The 15953-nt window shown below is 40.9% G+C and overlaps 1 protein-coding gene across 1 annotated transcript in view; it reads right to left on the bottom strand.

The window, feature by feature from the left end:
• The window catches only part of GK5 (glycerol kinase 5), an 80968-nt gene extending 65943 nt beyond the window's left edge, over positions 1-15025 (bottom strand). Inside the window, exons 1-3 of the mRNA XM_025881205.2 lie at positions 14752-15025; positions 6179-6272; positions 3128-3203 (exon numbers count right to left, since the gene is read on the bottom strand). Of these exons, the coding sequence (XP_025736990.1) occupies positions 3128-3203; positions 6179-6272; positions 14752-14913 (332 nt within the window). The 5' untranslated portion in view covers positions 14914-15025. The remainder of the gene's footprint in view (positions 1-3127; positions 3204-6178; positions 6273-14751) is intronic.
• Positions 15026-15953: the final 928 nt, after the last annotated feature.

Raw genomic sequence — 15953 nt, 5'->3', positions numbered from 1 at the left:
TTGCATGACTCCCAGTTTATGTTACTAACTGGCACACACCCTGATCTGAGGTTACCTGGCAAAAGCCTCCCTGAGAGACGCAGAGATTGAAGAAACAAAACAGCTCAGGTATTTTAGGACAAAAGGAATTTAAAACAACCAAAATGGAGGAGATACCATTTTGTTATTTTAAGATGCAGGCTAAATACACCACTGATTAAATATATTGAAAAAAAATTGTAACCTGAGGAATACGAAGAAAACGCAAAGACCAAGTTTCCTGGCATCTAAAGGAGGGGGAAAGAGAAAAACAAAAACAACGTCCAAAGTTTTAGACTTCCTGACAGCAACAACCAGAAAATAATGTTTGGATGGTCAAGACAACAGGACTACGGCCGTGACTGCAGGAGAAAGAAACAGTGAGCTGGGGAGAGGAGGTGCAGGCTGGGACTGGAATGCACAGTAGACTGTGCCAGGGTCCTGTCCGTCAATCTTTCTCCAGAAAATGAGCAAGAAGTACTTCCTGCTGGCTCAGAGCCATGCCACTTCTGTGCTGTATCTCAGCTCTTTGTTGTAGAGCTTGTAGATCTGCCAACATTATGTGCTCCAGTGGCTCACCAGGACTCGGGGAGCATTATTTTTAGACTCCATTATTTTAAGGTAAAAGAAGCACAAAACCTTGTGGGAGGGTTGGGAAAATATCTAGTATTTCAGTTTCTACAAGCAAAGTTTCCAAGACTTGGGGTGCCTGGGTGGCTCAGTCGTTACGAGTCTGCCTTCAGCTCAGGTCATGATCCCAGGGTCCTGGGATCGAGCCCCGCATCGGGCTCCCTGTTCCGCGGGAAGCCTGCTTCTCCCTCTCCCACTCCCCCTGCTTGTGTTCCCTCTCTCGCTGTGTCTCTCTCTGTCAAATAAATAAATAAAATCTTTTAAAAAAAAAAGTTTCCAAGACTCATGAAAGAATACAAACTTCTCAAAAAAGGATAGCCAAGGAGAAAACTCACTATTAATTGTCTTATGAAGAAATCTTACCCTTCCACAAGGACACCACCATCAGTAAGGGAGGTGAATGGTCTTGGAATCTGACTCTTTTTCTTCCAAAAGTGAGATATGGTCCTACTGCCACATAAAAACTTTGCTTCCTAATATTTTGAACTTCCTGTCATGAATGACCTGCTATCTAGGTTTTGATAAAAACAATCTCTGTGGTCAATGACCTAATCTCCAAATCCAACAAAACACAACACTTCCAGTCGGTTATTTCCCTAGGAACACTCCCTTGTCCCTACTTCCATACCACCTACTTCCCAGATTTGTGTTTGTCCCATCATGCCAGCTTTTTGCTTTCTGACCCCCTTTAAGTTGGGGGGAAGGGTGAATACTCATTGTCCAAATCCTCAGTCTTCTTTTTTTTCTCTCCATATAATCTCCATCAGAGAACACACCTATTTCTCCAGACTCTGTCTATGTCAACCGTTCTCAACTGGGAGTGATTCTGTCCCCCAGGGGACATTGGGCAATGTCTGGAGATGTTTCGGTTGTAAGAACTAGGGGTGTGGGGTGCTACTAGTATCTGGTGGGCAGAGGCCAGGGATGCTGCTAAACACCCTATAATGCCCAGGATAGCCCCCAACAACAAGGAATCATTGGCCCAAAATGTCAATGGTGCCACTATTTAGAAACTACATCTACACAGATGACTTTAGTTCATTTTTTCTTTCATCTGACTTGCTATGCCCAACACTCTGGGTGGGAAGTTTGGGGAAGGCAGGGGGACTGCAGATGCAGGCAACCATCTGAGATACATATGCCCTGAAAGAAAGAGCACCTATCTAGAGGAAATGAGTCATGCCTTAGTTAAAACCAGACAAACTTTCTAACCACCTTTGGGGTATCTCCACATTCACATGTCCCAAACCAAACACCTTTATCATATTCCCTTCCACCCACCCTCATCACCATCTACTTCATTCCTCCTCTAATGTTCTCTATAATTTCAATCATATCCCCCCAAACACCAAGGCCAGAAATATTGGTAAAGTTAAACTTCTTCCTCTAACCTAATACTGAAATAATGGCCAAGATCTTGTGAATTCAGCCCGATTAGGTTTCCTACACTTATCCCTACTTCCTATATCTACTACTTTTCTTCCCCACTGCCCCATGCTCAAGATGCCCTTTGGAGTCTAGTACTTTGTAACAAAGAAACATTTTATAGAGTTTTGTGGTTGTTGTTATTGTTTTTGAAGAAACTCATGCTGGGGAACCTGGGTGGCTCAGTCGGTTAAGCATCTGCCTTTGGCTCAGGTCATGCATGATCCTGGAGTGCCAGGATCCAGTCCCGCATCAGGCTCCCTGCTCAGTGGGAAGCCTGCTTCTCCCTCTAACCCTCACCCTGTTCTCGTGCTCTCTCTCTCACTCTCTCTCTTTCAAATAAATAAAATCTTAAAAAAAAGTTTAAAGAAACTCATGTTGACAGCAATATGGGCGTCGTAGAAAGAGCATGTTTGGGGTCAAAAAACACAATCTGGAATCTTGGCTCTATTTATTAACTGAGTGGCCTTGAACCACTTACTTATTTCACTGAGCCTGGTCTTTCTCTGTAAAAAAGACATAATACCTAAATAACAAGTTTGTTTGTTAGGATAACAGAACCTGAAATATCATAGATATTCACTATATGGGAGCCATTATATTATAACTGTGTTTAATTTACACATACCTCATAGGCTGTAGGTACTCAAATACTAAATCTGGAGTAGACTGAAAATATAAAACATAATTATGGAATTCTGTTTATGAAACTTGTTAGGCTCTCCTGAATCTTTTTCGTTATAAGCTAATTTTTAAGATTTCAATCCATGCTTCTCTGAAAAACTAACTTATGTCAAAAGAAAGGAATGGAGAATTTTAATAACAGTAACAATACTTTTTATCGTTATCATTTTATGTAAATCAAGTCCAGATAACATGCAGGGAGCATATTTTACAACGCCAGAAAGTAGGCCCACTTTCATCCCTCTTAACCAAGTAAACTGCTATTAATTCACTGATTTAAAATGCTCCAAAAAGGTTTCACAGCAATGTAGCAACATATTCACTGTGGTAGGAACCCAGCAACAGAATGCTTATCACACAATGCACTTACTTGTTCCACGTAATAAAAGTTGCTCTCTGTGTTGAAATGCCAAGACCAACAATTTGATTCATCTCTATTCCTGCAGCTAAAAATAAAGATAGGTAAAACACATGTTTAAAAGCCAGTGAAGTTTTTCTTTACAATATTATAGCATGGGAAATAAATCATTCAATATAGTATTTAAGAAAAACATCTGGGTTTAGCATTTAGTAACATAATTGGAGCTAATAAAGGAGGCATTACTGAGATGACTTTGTATAATTTTTTACTTAAAGGGAAAAAGGTCATATTCTAATAATAACAAAATGGGCTTTTTGCTTTAAATGTTAGAAAAAAAGCAAACACTACTCAAAGTAAGTTGGATTGTATTTTCTTCTTGATAATACTAAAAGACTGATCTTAATTCAAGTAATGATCAACCTATGAAAATTTATAAAGGGAAACCTCTCTAAAACGCAGTCAGGGCCATACCACTGGGTCAATTACAGGAAGACCTATCAGTTACAGACCCCAAGAGAAGACTTCTCAGCAGGAAAGAATCAGCAATTATAGGTCCTAACAGGAAAAGATGTACTTTGCATCTCCTATAATAAATCTACTACCCCAGCCAATGAAAAGCCATCATTACCCCAAACTCTTGCTTTTCTCCAATGGACTATAGTTCAAAACAATCCTTCCCAACCTCTTTCTCCTTTTCCACAAAATAACATTCCTTTCCTTTCTTTGCTGGGCTTGCCTATGGTTTTTGCCATAGCTTGCTTGTCCCAAATTGCTATTCCTGAACAGGAATAAGGTCACCATACCATAATAGAAGCTGGTTGATGACAATAAAGGAAAATTCCCAAGGAAAACAGTATAATTACTGAAGCTTAGATCTTATTTTCCAACAACAGATGCTAAGATGCAAATAAAAACATGGTCTTTCTGGGGCCCCTGGGTGGCTCAGTCTGTTAAGCATCTGCCTTCAGCTCAGGTCATGATCCCAGGGTCCTGGGACCCAGTCCTGTGTCTGGTTCCTTGCTCAGCAGGGAGCCTGCTTCTCCCTCTTCCTCTGCTGCTCCCCCTGGTTGTGCGTGCTCGCTCTCTCTCTCTCTCTCGCTCTCTGTCAAATAAATAAACAAAATCTTTAAAAAAAAGAAAAAAAACCCATGGTCTCTCTGATTCATAGTTCTTAAAATATAGCTACTAGAGTATTTTTTTGTGATGTTCTTTTAGAAGAGTAATTTATCCCGCTACAAAAATTAGGGACAACTTCAATTTGAGCACTGAGAAAGACAAATCATCCCCGGTACAGTACTCCTCCCCAAAATATTTAACCTGAATCTAATCATGGGGAAATAAATCAAGACAACCGCAAAATGCAGAATCGTCTAATAAACTGGTCTATACTTCTGAAAACTGTCAATGCCATGAATAACATGCTCTAGATTAAAAGAGACCAGTCAATAAACAAATAAATAAATAGAGACTAGACAGACTGATTGCTAAACGCAATGCCTCACATTTGGATGCATTCTGGATTGGGAAAAAAGTGATTAATGACTGAGATAAGAGGAATATTGAAGATTAAGTATTAGAAAATATTACTGTATTAATGTTAAATTTCCTCTGTGATATGTGCAGTGTGTTTATGTAAGAGAATTCTCCTTTCTTTTGGAGATAGTGCTGAAGTATTTAGGGACAACAGGTTACTATGTCAAACCAACCCTTTTAACCAGGTCAAAAAAAGTTTGTAAAGAATGGTAAACACTGCTTAACATGTTTGAATCTGGGAAAGGCAATCAGGTGTTCCATGTACTATTCTTGCAGCTTTTTAAGTATGTTTTGAAGTATTTCAAACCAAAAAGGCAAGAAGGAGGAGCAATTGAGCCACAAAAATGAAGTAAAAGATCTTTTAGAATTCACATTTACAAGTCAGCTTTTGCCACAGTCTTAAAGAAAGTTGCACTGAAAATGTCCTTAAAGGGCTAAGATTTCGGGCGCCTGGGTGGCTCAGTAGGTTAAGCATCTGGCTTCGGGTCAGGTCATGATCCCGGGGTCCTGGGATTGAGTTCCACATCAGGCTCCTTGCTCAGCGGGGAGCCTGCTTCTCCCTCTGGCTCTGCCCCCCCTGCCTGTGTGTGCTCTCTCTCCCTAACAAAAAAAAGAAAGAAAGAAGGAAAGAAAGAAAGAAAGAAAGCAAGCAAGCGGGCGCCTGGGTGGCTCAGTCGTTAAGTGTCTGCCTTCGGCTCAGGTCACGGTCCCAGGGTCCTGGGATCGAGTCCCGCATCGGGCTTCCTGCTCAGCAGGAAGCCTGCTTCTCCCTCTCCCACTCCCCATGCTTGTGTTCCCTCTCTCACTTTGTCTCTCTGTGTCAAATAAATAAATAAAATCTTAAAAAAAAAAAAGAAAATTTAAGGAAGAAAGAAAGAAAAGAAAAGAGCTAATATTTCCCACCGTGACTATGGCCAAGACTTTGCATCAAGAGGCCACACAAAAAAATGAAAACAAAAACTTGTTTAACAATAAAGGTAACTCGGGGCACCTGGGTAGCTCAGTAGGTTAAGCATCTGCCTTTGGCTCAGGTCATGAGCGGAGCCTGGCAAGGAGCCTGCTTTTCCCTCTGCCTCTACCCCTCCCCTTGCTTGTGCTCTCTCTCTCTGTCTCTCTCGAATGAATAAATAAAATCTTGAAAAAAAAAAAAAGGAATAAAGCTGTAAATTCCTGAGAGCAGGAACTGTGGGTTCTAATTTTGTTTATAACCCTCTAGTATTTTGTACACAACAGAAGTCGAATGAGCACTAGCCACAACCTGGAATGAAGAAGGAAAGTGAACCTTTATACTGTATTGAAAAAAGATTTAAACCAGAGGACAGAGAGAGTTGCTGTTACCTTTCCTTGACAAAGTGGTTAACTATTAACCACAGATGTCTGCCGAAAAAATACTAGGAAATTTTACCCCAGTAAAACAATATTCCTGTAATTATAACTTAGGAAACCCGTAAAATTCTACAGACTGAGGAACACTCTTACTACAAACAAAATACACTTTATTATTTTTATTTTTGCAAGCCTAATTACCTTTAACAGATTCCTTTATTACAGTTACAAACTGAAGCCAGAGAACATCGGGATCAATTTCAACCCAGCCAGCTTGAGGATAAAGATTTTCTATCTATTTAGAAAAAGAAAATGTAGTAAAAACAACATTAGATCAAGTCAATAACATCTGGGTCTTAAAATTTTTTAAATGGTGAAAATGATTACAACATGATTTCATTCATTATCTAATTCATTTTTATTGTTAAAATTGAAAATATGAAATAAAAAGTTTTCCTCAGTTCATGAATTTACAGAAAATTTTAGCTTTCTTTGTTTTATCTTTACTTTCCAAGTTTTCTATAATGAAGACGTACTATTTTTATGAGAAAATTTTTTTTAAAAAACAAAAATTAACAAAGTACCAAGTTCTGATGCAGACTATGATGGAGGAAGCACACTCCACCCTGTCTGCACCACTGAATGCATGTGGACTCTAGAAAGTCTATGGGGGCAGGAAGATGGGGGAAGGTAAGAATGCCAGTACTACTAACTGGTGGTGAGTTTCCCATTTTTTTCCTGATATTCCCTGGCCTGGACTCAAGGAAGTCCATAAAACCAGAAGCGGGTACCAGGATCAGCGGAAACTCCAGAAGCTCTCATGTTTTGGCTAACACTCAGAGAGAATGGGAGAAGTCCCCCATATATCTTTTTTTCTCCCGCTTGCCTCCACACTTTTGTACCCAGGCTATCTTGTAGTAGTGGTTGCACCGGTAATCTCAGGTACCTAAAATACTGAAGGAGGTAAAACTTCTCCAACTAGAGGAGGTGTGGCCCAAGACCGCCATGTTTTGGGGTTTTTTTGTTTTGTTTCTCTCTCTGCTTTTGATGTGTAGCCCCAGCTGTGGGCATAGGAAGTGCAGGCAGAGTAGGGTAATGAAAGCTCCAGCTTTCTGGCAAGAGGAGCCAAAAGGGGAAACTCAGGGAACCAAAAAGTACCAGGACGATCTCAGAGAGGGAGGAGCTTGGGAAAGCTTCTCCGGAAAGTTGCGTATGAATTCCGAAGCTCACCTCGAAGCTGTACCTATGTGAACATAAATCTAAACAGCATAGCAAAGATGTAAAGAACTAAGGGACAGACCCCTACCCAGGTGCCAGACTGGCTACTGGGTGGCACATTCACAGGGCAGATGCAAACAGTACTGCCAAGATTTTGGAAATGACAAACACTGAAACCAAAGTCCACAGAAGACTGGTAGAATTTGTAGCTTGAACCCAACTGCATTGATTGCCTGGTAAAAGAAAAATACCAACATTCATCATAGGATTTACACAAGACCCTGAGTCTTATAAAACTGTATTCAAAATGTCCATGATAAAATCTGAAATTACCAGGTATACGAAGAACTAGAAAAATCTCACCTCACATGGGAAAAGATAACAGATACCAATGCCAAGATGACAGATACCTGATCAAGACTTCACAAGCAGCTATTATAAAAATGTTCCAAGAAGAAAGGGCAAATTCTTTTGAAACAAATGGCAAGATAGAAAGTCTCAGCCAAGAAATATAAGACAAAAAGAAACCAAAATAAAATTTTTAGAATTGAAAAATACAATAATTAGGAGAATGGGAGAAACAGAGAGATGCTGGTCAAGGGGAGTACAAACTTTCAGTTATAAGATGAATAAGTTCTGGAGACCTAATATACAGAATGGTGACTATAGGTAATAATAATGTATTATACACCTGAAATTTGCTAAGAGAGCAGTTCTCAAGTGTTCTCAACACACACACACACACACAAATAGTAACTATGTAAGGTAATGGGTACGTAATCATTTTACAATGTATATGTGCACCAAAACATCATGTTGTACACCTTACCTATATGCAACTTTTATTTGTCAATCATACCTCAATAAAGCTGGAAAAATCAATTTAAAAAAGAAAAATATAATAATTAAAATAAACAACATACTGGATGGGCTCAGTAGTAGAATAAAAATAACAGAAGAAAGTCAGTAAACCAAAGATAGATCAATAGAATTTATCTAACTTAAATAACAGAAAGAAAATATATTGGAAAAAAAGAATGAATAAAGCCTCAGGGATCTATGAGACAGGAGCACAGGGTCTAGTATTTATGTCATCAGAGTCCCCAAAGAAGGAAAGAAAAGAGTTCAGTGCAAAAAAAAAAAAAAAAAAAAAAAAATTACTTCAGGGAAGTAATAGTGCTAAAAACTTTCCAAGTTCAGTGAAAGATTTAAAATCTGTATATTCAAGAAACTTAGAAGACTCCTAAAAGGATAAGTCCGAAACATTACACATTCAGATCCAGCATAATTAAAATGCTGAAAACCAAAAACTAAGGAAAAATCTTGAAAGGAGCCACACGTTACATATATAAAACAATGATTCTGTATGGCTGCAGATTTCTCATCAGAGCCATGGAGGCCAGGAGGAAGTGGCTCAACATTTTTAAAGTGCTAAAGAAATGCCATCTACAATTGTATATCAAAATCCCCCAGTAGAATTTTTGTAGATACAGACATGATGATTCTAAAATTTATAGGAAAAAGCAAAAGAACTAAAATAACCCAAACAATGTTGACAAAGACTAAAACTGGAGGAACCACACTACATAACTGTAAGACTTACTATAATGTTACATTAATCAAAACAGTGTGCTACTAGCATAAAAACAGACAAATAGGGGGCGCCTGGGTGGCTCAGTTGGTTAAGCACCCGACTCTTGATTTTGGCTTAGGTCGTGATCTCAGGGTCCTGAGATCCAGCCTGGAGTTGGGCTCAGTGCGGAGCACGGAGCGGAGTCTTTGTTCCTCTCCCTCCCCGCACTTGCACTCTCTCTCTCTCCCCCTCTAAAATAAATAAAATCTTTAAAAAAAAAAATAGACAAATAGGTATCAATGGAACAGAGTCCAGAAACAGACTGACACAAGTAAAGCTAATTCATTTTTGACAAGTGTATACAAGGCAATTCAGTGGGGGAAAAAAAAGAGCTTTTTCAACAGTTGGAACAATCAGACATCTATATGCAAAAAAATTAACTTCAACCTCACATCTTAAACAAAACTTAACTCAAAATTGATCACAGATCTAAATTTAAGTCATAAAACTGCAAAATGTTCAGACGAAAACACAGGAAAAAAATCTTTGTGATGTGGGGTTAGGTGAAGAGCTCTTAGACATGACACCGAAATTACCATTCACAAAACAGAGAAATTGATAAATTGGACTTCATCAAAATTAAAAACATTTGCCCTGCAAAAGACACAGTTAAGAAAATGAAAAGACAAAGCGCAGACTGATTTAAAATATCTGTAAATCACACACCCAACACAGGACTCACATTCAGAATATATGAAGAAACCTCAAAATTCAACAGTAAGAAAACAACCCAATTAAAAATTGAGCAAAAGACTTGAACAGGCACTTTGCCAAAGAAGATATATATGGATAGCAAATATGCATAGAGAAATATTCAACATCACTAAAACATTAGGGAAATGCAAATCAAAACCACAATGAGATACCACTACATCTATCAGAATGCATAAAATAAAAAACACTAACAATTTCAAGTGTCAGTGAAGAACATGTGGAACTCTTACACATTGCGGGTGGAAATGCAAAATGGTACAGCCACTCTAGAAAAGTATGGTAATTTTTTTGTTAAGTTAAACATTAACTTACTATATGACCCAACAGTACCACTCTTGGGTATTTATTCTAGAGAAAACGAAACTTAGGTTCACATTAAAATCTGTACACAAATACTTATAGCAGCTGTAGTCACAATCACCAGAAACATGGATATAACCGAAATGTACTTCAACTGGTGAATGAATGTGGCACATCGGTCTAATGGGTTACTATTAGAAATAAAAAGGAATGAACTACTGATATAATAATATGGACAAATCTCAAAAGCATTATGCTGAAAAAAGCCAGTCTCCAAAGGCTACTGACTGTATTGTTCCACTTATAAAACATTCTCAAAAAGACAAAACTATGGACACGGAAAATTGATCAGTGTTAGGTATGGGAGGGGTATGACTACAAAGGGCTAGCACGAGGGAGTTTTTTGGATTACTCCTACATGGGCTAAAAATCACAGAACTTATTCACCAAAAAGGCAATTTTACTGTAAGTTATTGAAAACATAAAAAGAAGCCATGGCTTCAGTTTAACATGATGGCTTAAACCTACATATCTCCAACTCCTCTCAAGATTCCATTAAAATAAAAACGTTAAAAGGGTTTATGCAGAGAGGCAATGCTAAGAGAGCAAACAGGCTCAGGCCAGGTTTTAACAAAATGTTTTTAATATGAGCAGTGAGTGGATTGGTGGCACATGGCTAAACAGAGGAGAAAACCGGTACTTCACTTCCTGCTCAGATGACACCACATCTTTGCTCCGCCCCTGGCAGAGATTCTATGGTAAAATCCTGAAAAGTAGAGGTACCTCCAAAGACTGGGATGCCAGATGGGGCTGAACACAAGATTGGTTCAAAGTCTTTATAAGGATCCCCAATCCCCAATCCCTTCCTCCAGCTAGATCACTGCCCCTCCCTAACCAGGCAGAAGGTAAAAGGTTTACTCTCCAAAGGGACTGAACCAGAAGAATGCTTTCTTTGCAAATACCAGATACAGCTGAGTAGGGTAAGACTACTGAGTGGTACTGAAAATAGGAACAACAGGGGCGCTCAGTGGGTGGCTCAGTCGTTAAGCGTCTAGTCTGCCTGCAGCTCAGGTCAGGATCCCAGCATCCTGGGATGGAGACTCGCGTCGGGCTCCCTGCTCCGTGGGAAGCCTGCTTCTCCCTCTCCCACTCCCCCTGCTTGTGTTCCCTCTCTCGCTGTCTCTCTCTGTCAAATAAATAAATAAAATCTTAGAAAAAAGAAAGAAAATAGGAACAACCAAAAACCACCAAAGATCTAACATGTAAGAAAAGACCAAAATAAAGAAAAGGAATGCTGAGGAAACAGTGACCATGTGGGAAGCAGGAAGGTGACAAGGTCTGATATGAAAAAAGGATCTACTACTCGCTGGTGAGTTCCCAGAGACAGACTTAACAAAATCTATTCCCCTTCTATCAAATAATATTTGTTTTTTCTATGCAAGACTTTCATGACCACAGACGAATGCCTCAACTGCAATAAACACTTCCTCATCCCAAAAAACTCAAAAAACTTAAAGATGGCGCTGCAGGGTCACTCCCCTCCACTCCACCAGCCCAGAGAGCTCACTATCCCCAAACATGTCACAATAGTGAAATCTCCTCCTGTACCGAAGGAAGACCAAACCAAAATTAGACAAGAGGATAACCAAAGCTCAGGAGATTTGTTTTGCTGATTACAAACAAAACAAAAGACAGCAAACAACCAGAATTTTTCAAGACTATCCAGAAGGGTACACAGTAGAACAGATTATACTGTTCTCCTTGGACTGGCCTTTCTGTCCTGTTCTTCCAACCAAGATGTTATTATTCTTCATGGTTTCTTACATATAGCGTCATGTTCCAATGGGAAACATGATAAACTTTCTCCTTAAAACTAGAAACATCAAATATTGACATGTGGATTTTCAAATCTGAATACTATTCTGGTATAACACCAATACTTAAGAATCTATACAAAGATTTTTTTAAAAATACAAATTATAAAAAATAAAATAAAAAATACAAATTATAGGGGCGCCTGGGTGGCTCAGTCGTTAAGTGTCTGCCTTCGGCTCAGGTCGTAATCCCAGGGTCCTGGGATCGAGCCCCACATCAGGCTCCCTGCTCAGCGGGGAGTCGGCTTCTCCCTCTCCCACTCCCCCTGCCTGTGTTCCCTCTCTCGCTGTATCTCTCTGTCAAATAAATAAAATCTTAAAAAAAACACAAATTATAGAAAAAGTCTAAAAATGTATCTCTGCTATTAAAAAATGAATGCCACAAGAAATAAAACTGGTCTTCTGAGAGGCCTAGTACTAGCTTCTTAACGTAAAGGGTTCATGTTTGGGACTTCAATTTTAATTAAAAGAGCAATACAGCCTATTATGTTCTTATCTCTAAGGGTGATCTCTTCACTTTTTCTTTCTCTGTCTCTCTTTTAAACTATTTACGTGGCAATATCAGTCAAATCCTATACTAAGAGGTTTTGGGTTTCTATTATATATAGTCTTATCATCATATTAGCAGAGATGTGATTTTCGCTTGAGAAAATAAACAAAAGTTCTGTGTCCAATCCAGTTTCATGAAGCAAACTGAATTCCTAATACTTCGATTAAATGCAATTCAATGATTTATTCTGTACCCATGAGGTAATAAATCAGGTGCTAAGTAGCAATGTAGGCCAAGAACCTTTTCCTCAAAGAACTTCAAGTATCCAAGGGTGCCTGGGTGGCTCAGTCATTAAGCGTCTGCCTTCCACTCAGGTCATGATCCCATGGTCCTGGGAATCGAGCCCCGCACTGGGCTCCTTGCTCAGCAGGAAGCCTGCTTCCCCCTCTCCCACTCCCCCTACTTGTGTTCCCTCTCTCGCTGTCTCTATCTCTGTCAAACAATAAATAAAATCTTTAAAAAAAAAAAATTACTCCAGCTATCTGAAGTAAATGACCAATTTCCGGTTGTTCTTTTCTATTTCTAATTCGTTATGGACCAACAATTTTTAAGACACAATTAAAGCAATTTTCTAGAAAAAAATTACATACAAAATAGAATCCCAAATGTTTCATTTTTAAGATCAGCAGACATAAAACTACTCTAGTAAACTGCTACACAAGTTTCTAAATCTTAATTTCTTCATCTCTACCCCAGATGCCCAGGAACTACACTTTAAGAAGCACTGCTATATGATAGGGTGCCTGGGTGGCTCAGTAGATTAAGCATCTGGCTTCGGGTCAGGTCATGATCCCGGAGTCCTGGGATCGAGTCCCATATGGGGTTTCTTGCTCAACGGGGAGCCTGCTTCTCCCTCTGCCAGCTCTGCCTTGTGCTCCCCCTGCTTGTGCTCTCTCTCTCTGACAAATAAAATCAAGAAAGAAAAGAAAAGGAAAGAAAGAACGAACAGAACTGCTATGAACTCTTAACCACAGTTGGAGAGCCATTGCTATAAACTCCTTAATCTAAGTGTTTCATCCTTTGAGGGCAGGGACTTTTTATATTTTTAACTCATATCTTTCCAGACACCTTCCGGCTGAGAGTCTAAGCAAGCCATTCTAGTCTCCTGCTACTCACAGCAATCTTGATTCATCGTTTAGATTCCTACCTCATTTCTAAAAAACTAATCATTTGCCCCAAATTATACAGCAACTGAAAAACTTTGTATTTTCTGACAATCCATGTCTCCCTTTGGTTCCAAATATTTCAATTAAAAAAAAAAATCACTGCCTAAAACAAAAGTACTTTGTGTCTAGAATTATGAGGAAGACGGTGTGAAAAGTATCATTGTGTTGTGATAAAGATTCAAAAAGATAACGACACACACAGTCACCAAAGGACAGTGTTCTTTCAGGTTGGGGGAGGGATGGCGTGTGTAGGGTGGGCGGGCAGTGTTTCTGCACAGGTAGCCAGAAAAGGGCCCAGAGAAGGACCCAGCTGCTTAGTCCCAGCTCACTGTTCTGGTCCAGAAACCAGAATGAAATGAAACTGCCCCATTTTCTCAACGCAGTCTCTTGGATAGATCTGCCCCTGGGCAACTGCTACGGTTAAAAACACTGTTTAAGTGGTTGGGAAGAAGGGTGAGAACCGAACAAACGGAGAACCCAGCGCTGCTGGGTGGGAATGGGTTAGGTATCTAATGGCTCCTAAAACTGCTAACATAAAAAGACGCTGATATTGGAAAGAAGAGTAAGAACACCACATCCAATCAACATTATTTTTGGTGCGCACGCAGAAATCAACACTTCATTAAAATAAGAACAGAAGAGCACCAATCTGTTGGTTGCTTTACTAATAAGAAGTAAGGATTTGGTAGGTTTTCTCAAACCAGAAAAAGGCATTTTTATCAATGCTCAAAGATGGAAAGGAGAAAAGTAATGACAATACAGCCTTCAAAACTTGTCCAGTTCCTCTAATGTCCATGAAAATCAGTCGCTCAGATGAGGAACCAGCACTTTGAGAAGCAGTTAATAATGACAACTGAGGAACGGACAATAAATTCTATCAATATCTGAAACATTTAAATGTAAATAAAGACGGGGCTGGAAGTCTACCGAGGAAGTGGGAAAAACCTAGCAAGTCACAAAGCACCTTCTGGTTGGATACGCGCGGCGTGCTCTGCCCTGCCCTGCGAGTCCCCGCAGTCCCACCCAGGAAAGGCGAATCTGCAGGTAATAGAAGCGAGAGAAGGACCCCTGGTCACAAACCGAACCCCTCCTGCCCTCAGCCAGAACAGAAAGGGCGCGCAGGTTTCAGCCCTGCCCTGCGAGGTAATACTGAGATCTGGCCGCTCCCCGCCCGCCGCTGAGGACCAAGGGCCCGCCGGTGCTGCAGGTGGCTGCATTCTGGCTGGATGTCGCGGACCCGGCCGCTTGCCTCCCGCGACTAGATCCGGGGTGCTCTGTGCGACCCTGACCCGCGGCCCCGACGCCCGCTCCCCGGTCACCTTCTGCACGCTGGAGCCGCGAATCAGCGTCGCGTGGTCATAGACGTGGCAGCGGATCACCGAACTGCCCACGTCCAGCCCCAGCACAAAGCGTGCGGGAGACGGGCCCGCCGCGCTCTGCTCCGGGCGCCTCTGCTCCTGGACCGCGCGCACCCCCAACATCCCGACCCTGCAAGCCTCTCCGCAACAAACCGCGCGCGGGGAGGGCGCGTTTACAAAGGCCCGCACTTCGGGGGCCGAGCGCGCCCCGCGGGGCCGCACCCCCTGGCCCTCCCCTCCGCGAGATCCGGGAAGCGCCCCGCCCCTGCCACGGGACCCGCCCCAACGCCGTGACGTCACGGCGGCGCAGAAACCCTTTCGAGGCGTGTGCTCGGACTGGGCGGCGGCGTGGGGCCTTTGGAGGTGGGCGAGTTCCCAGAAACGGTGCCCGTGTTTCTTTTAACCTTAGTTGCATTTAATGAATATCTATTAAGAAAAATAAAGTAATCTGAAAAGAAATTAGAAATACAGCCTAAAGTATATATTAATAAACAGAATCCCGCCCTCCAAGATTTCTTTCCCAAGAAAACCTGGTAAAATGCACATATAATACACATCAATAAATACTTGTAAATTTACGCAGAGTAAGACCTTCCCCAGCCCTCTGGTGGGGAAAAAGGGACAAAGCGTAGGGTGGCCCCTTTTACTATCAAGCCCCCGCCACCCCCACTCCAGCGGTTACTTTTTTTAGCCAGGAAGACCCCCGTGGCAGAAAGGGGTAAAAAGGAGGCCTATGGCAATTTCAAGATTCCTGTAGCTTCAGTTCACCTGCCAAGAGCCAAGGGGCCTTCCCAGGAGGTGGTCCAGCTCCCAAGGTGCAAGCCTGATTATGTAGGGAGTAGGGAGGTGTTAATAATGCCTGCTTCAGCCACCTCTCCACCACCAGCACCACTCCAAAAAAAGTGCCTGAAAATATTCATTATCTTCTTTTTGTAAAATTATGAAAGTAATATGGATACGTGCTTTTTGTGAAAATAGTTTAACAGTGCCATTAAAAAGTAAAGGATCTTCATTTTGAACCAAATTGTCCTTTTGACCAAACTATTAACCAACTTGCTTTCAAGTTGGTTAATACCAAACTGGGCTCTTTGGCCATATTACTGGAAGCTTGGAACGTACACCCACAAGTGTATACCTTGTTCCTGTCCAATAGTTCTCATTTA

This window comes from Callorhinus ursinus, unplaced genomic scaffold, assembly GCF_003265705.2.
Source record: "Callorhinus ursinus isolate GAN/ISIS: 27379988/994484 unplaced genomic scaffold, GSC_fseal_2.0 scaffold1, whole genome shotgun sequence".
Taxonomy (NCBI): Eukaryota; Metazoa; Chordata; class Mammalia; order Carnivora; family Otariidae; genus Callorhinus; species Callorhinus ursinus.
This window is presented reverse-complemented; position numbering and strand designations above follow the sequence as displayed.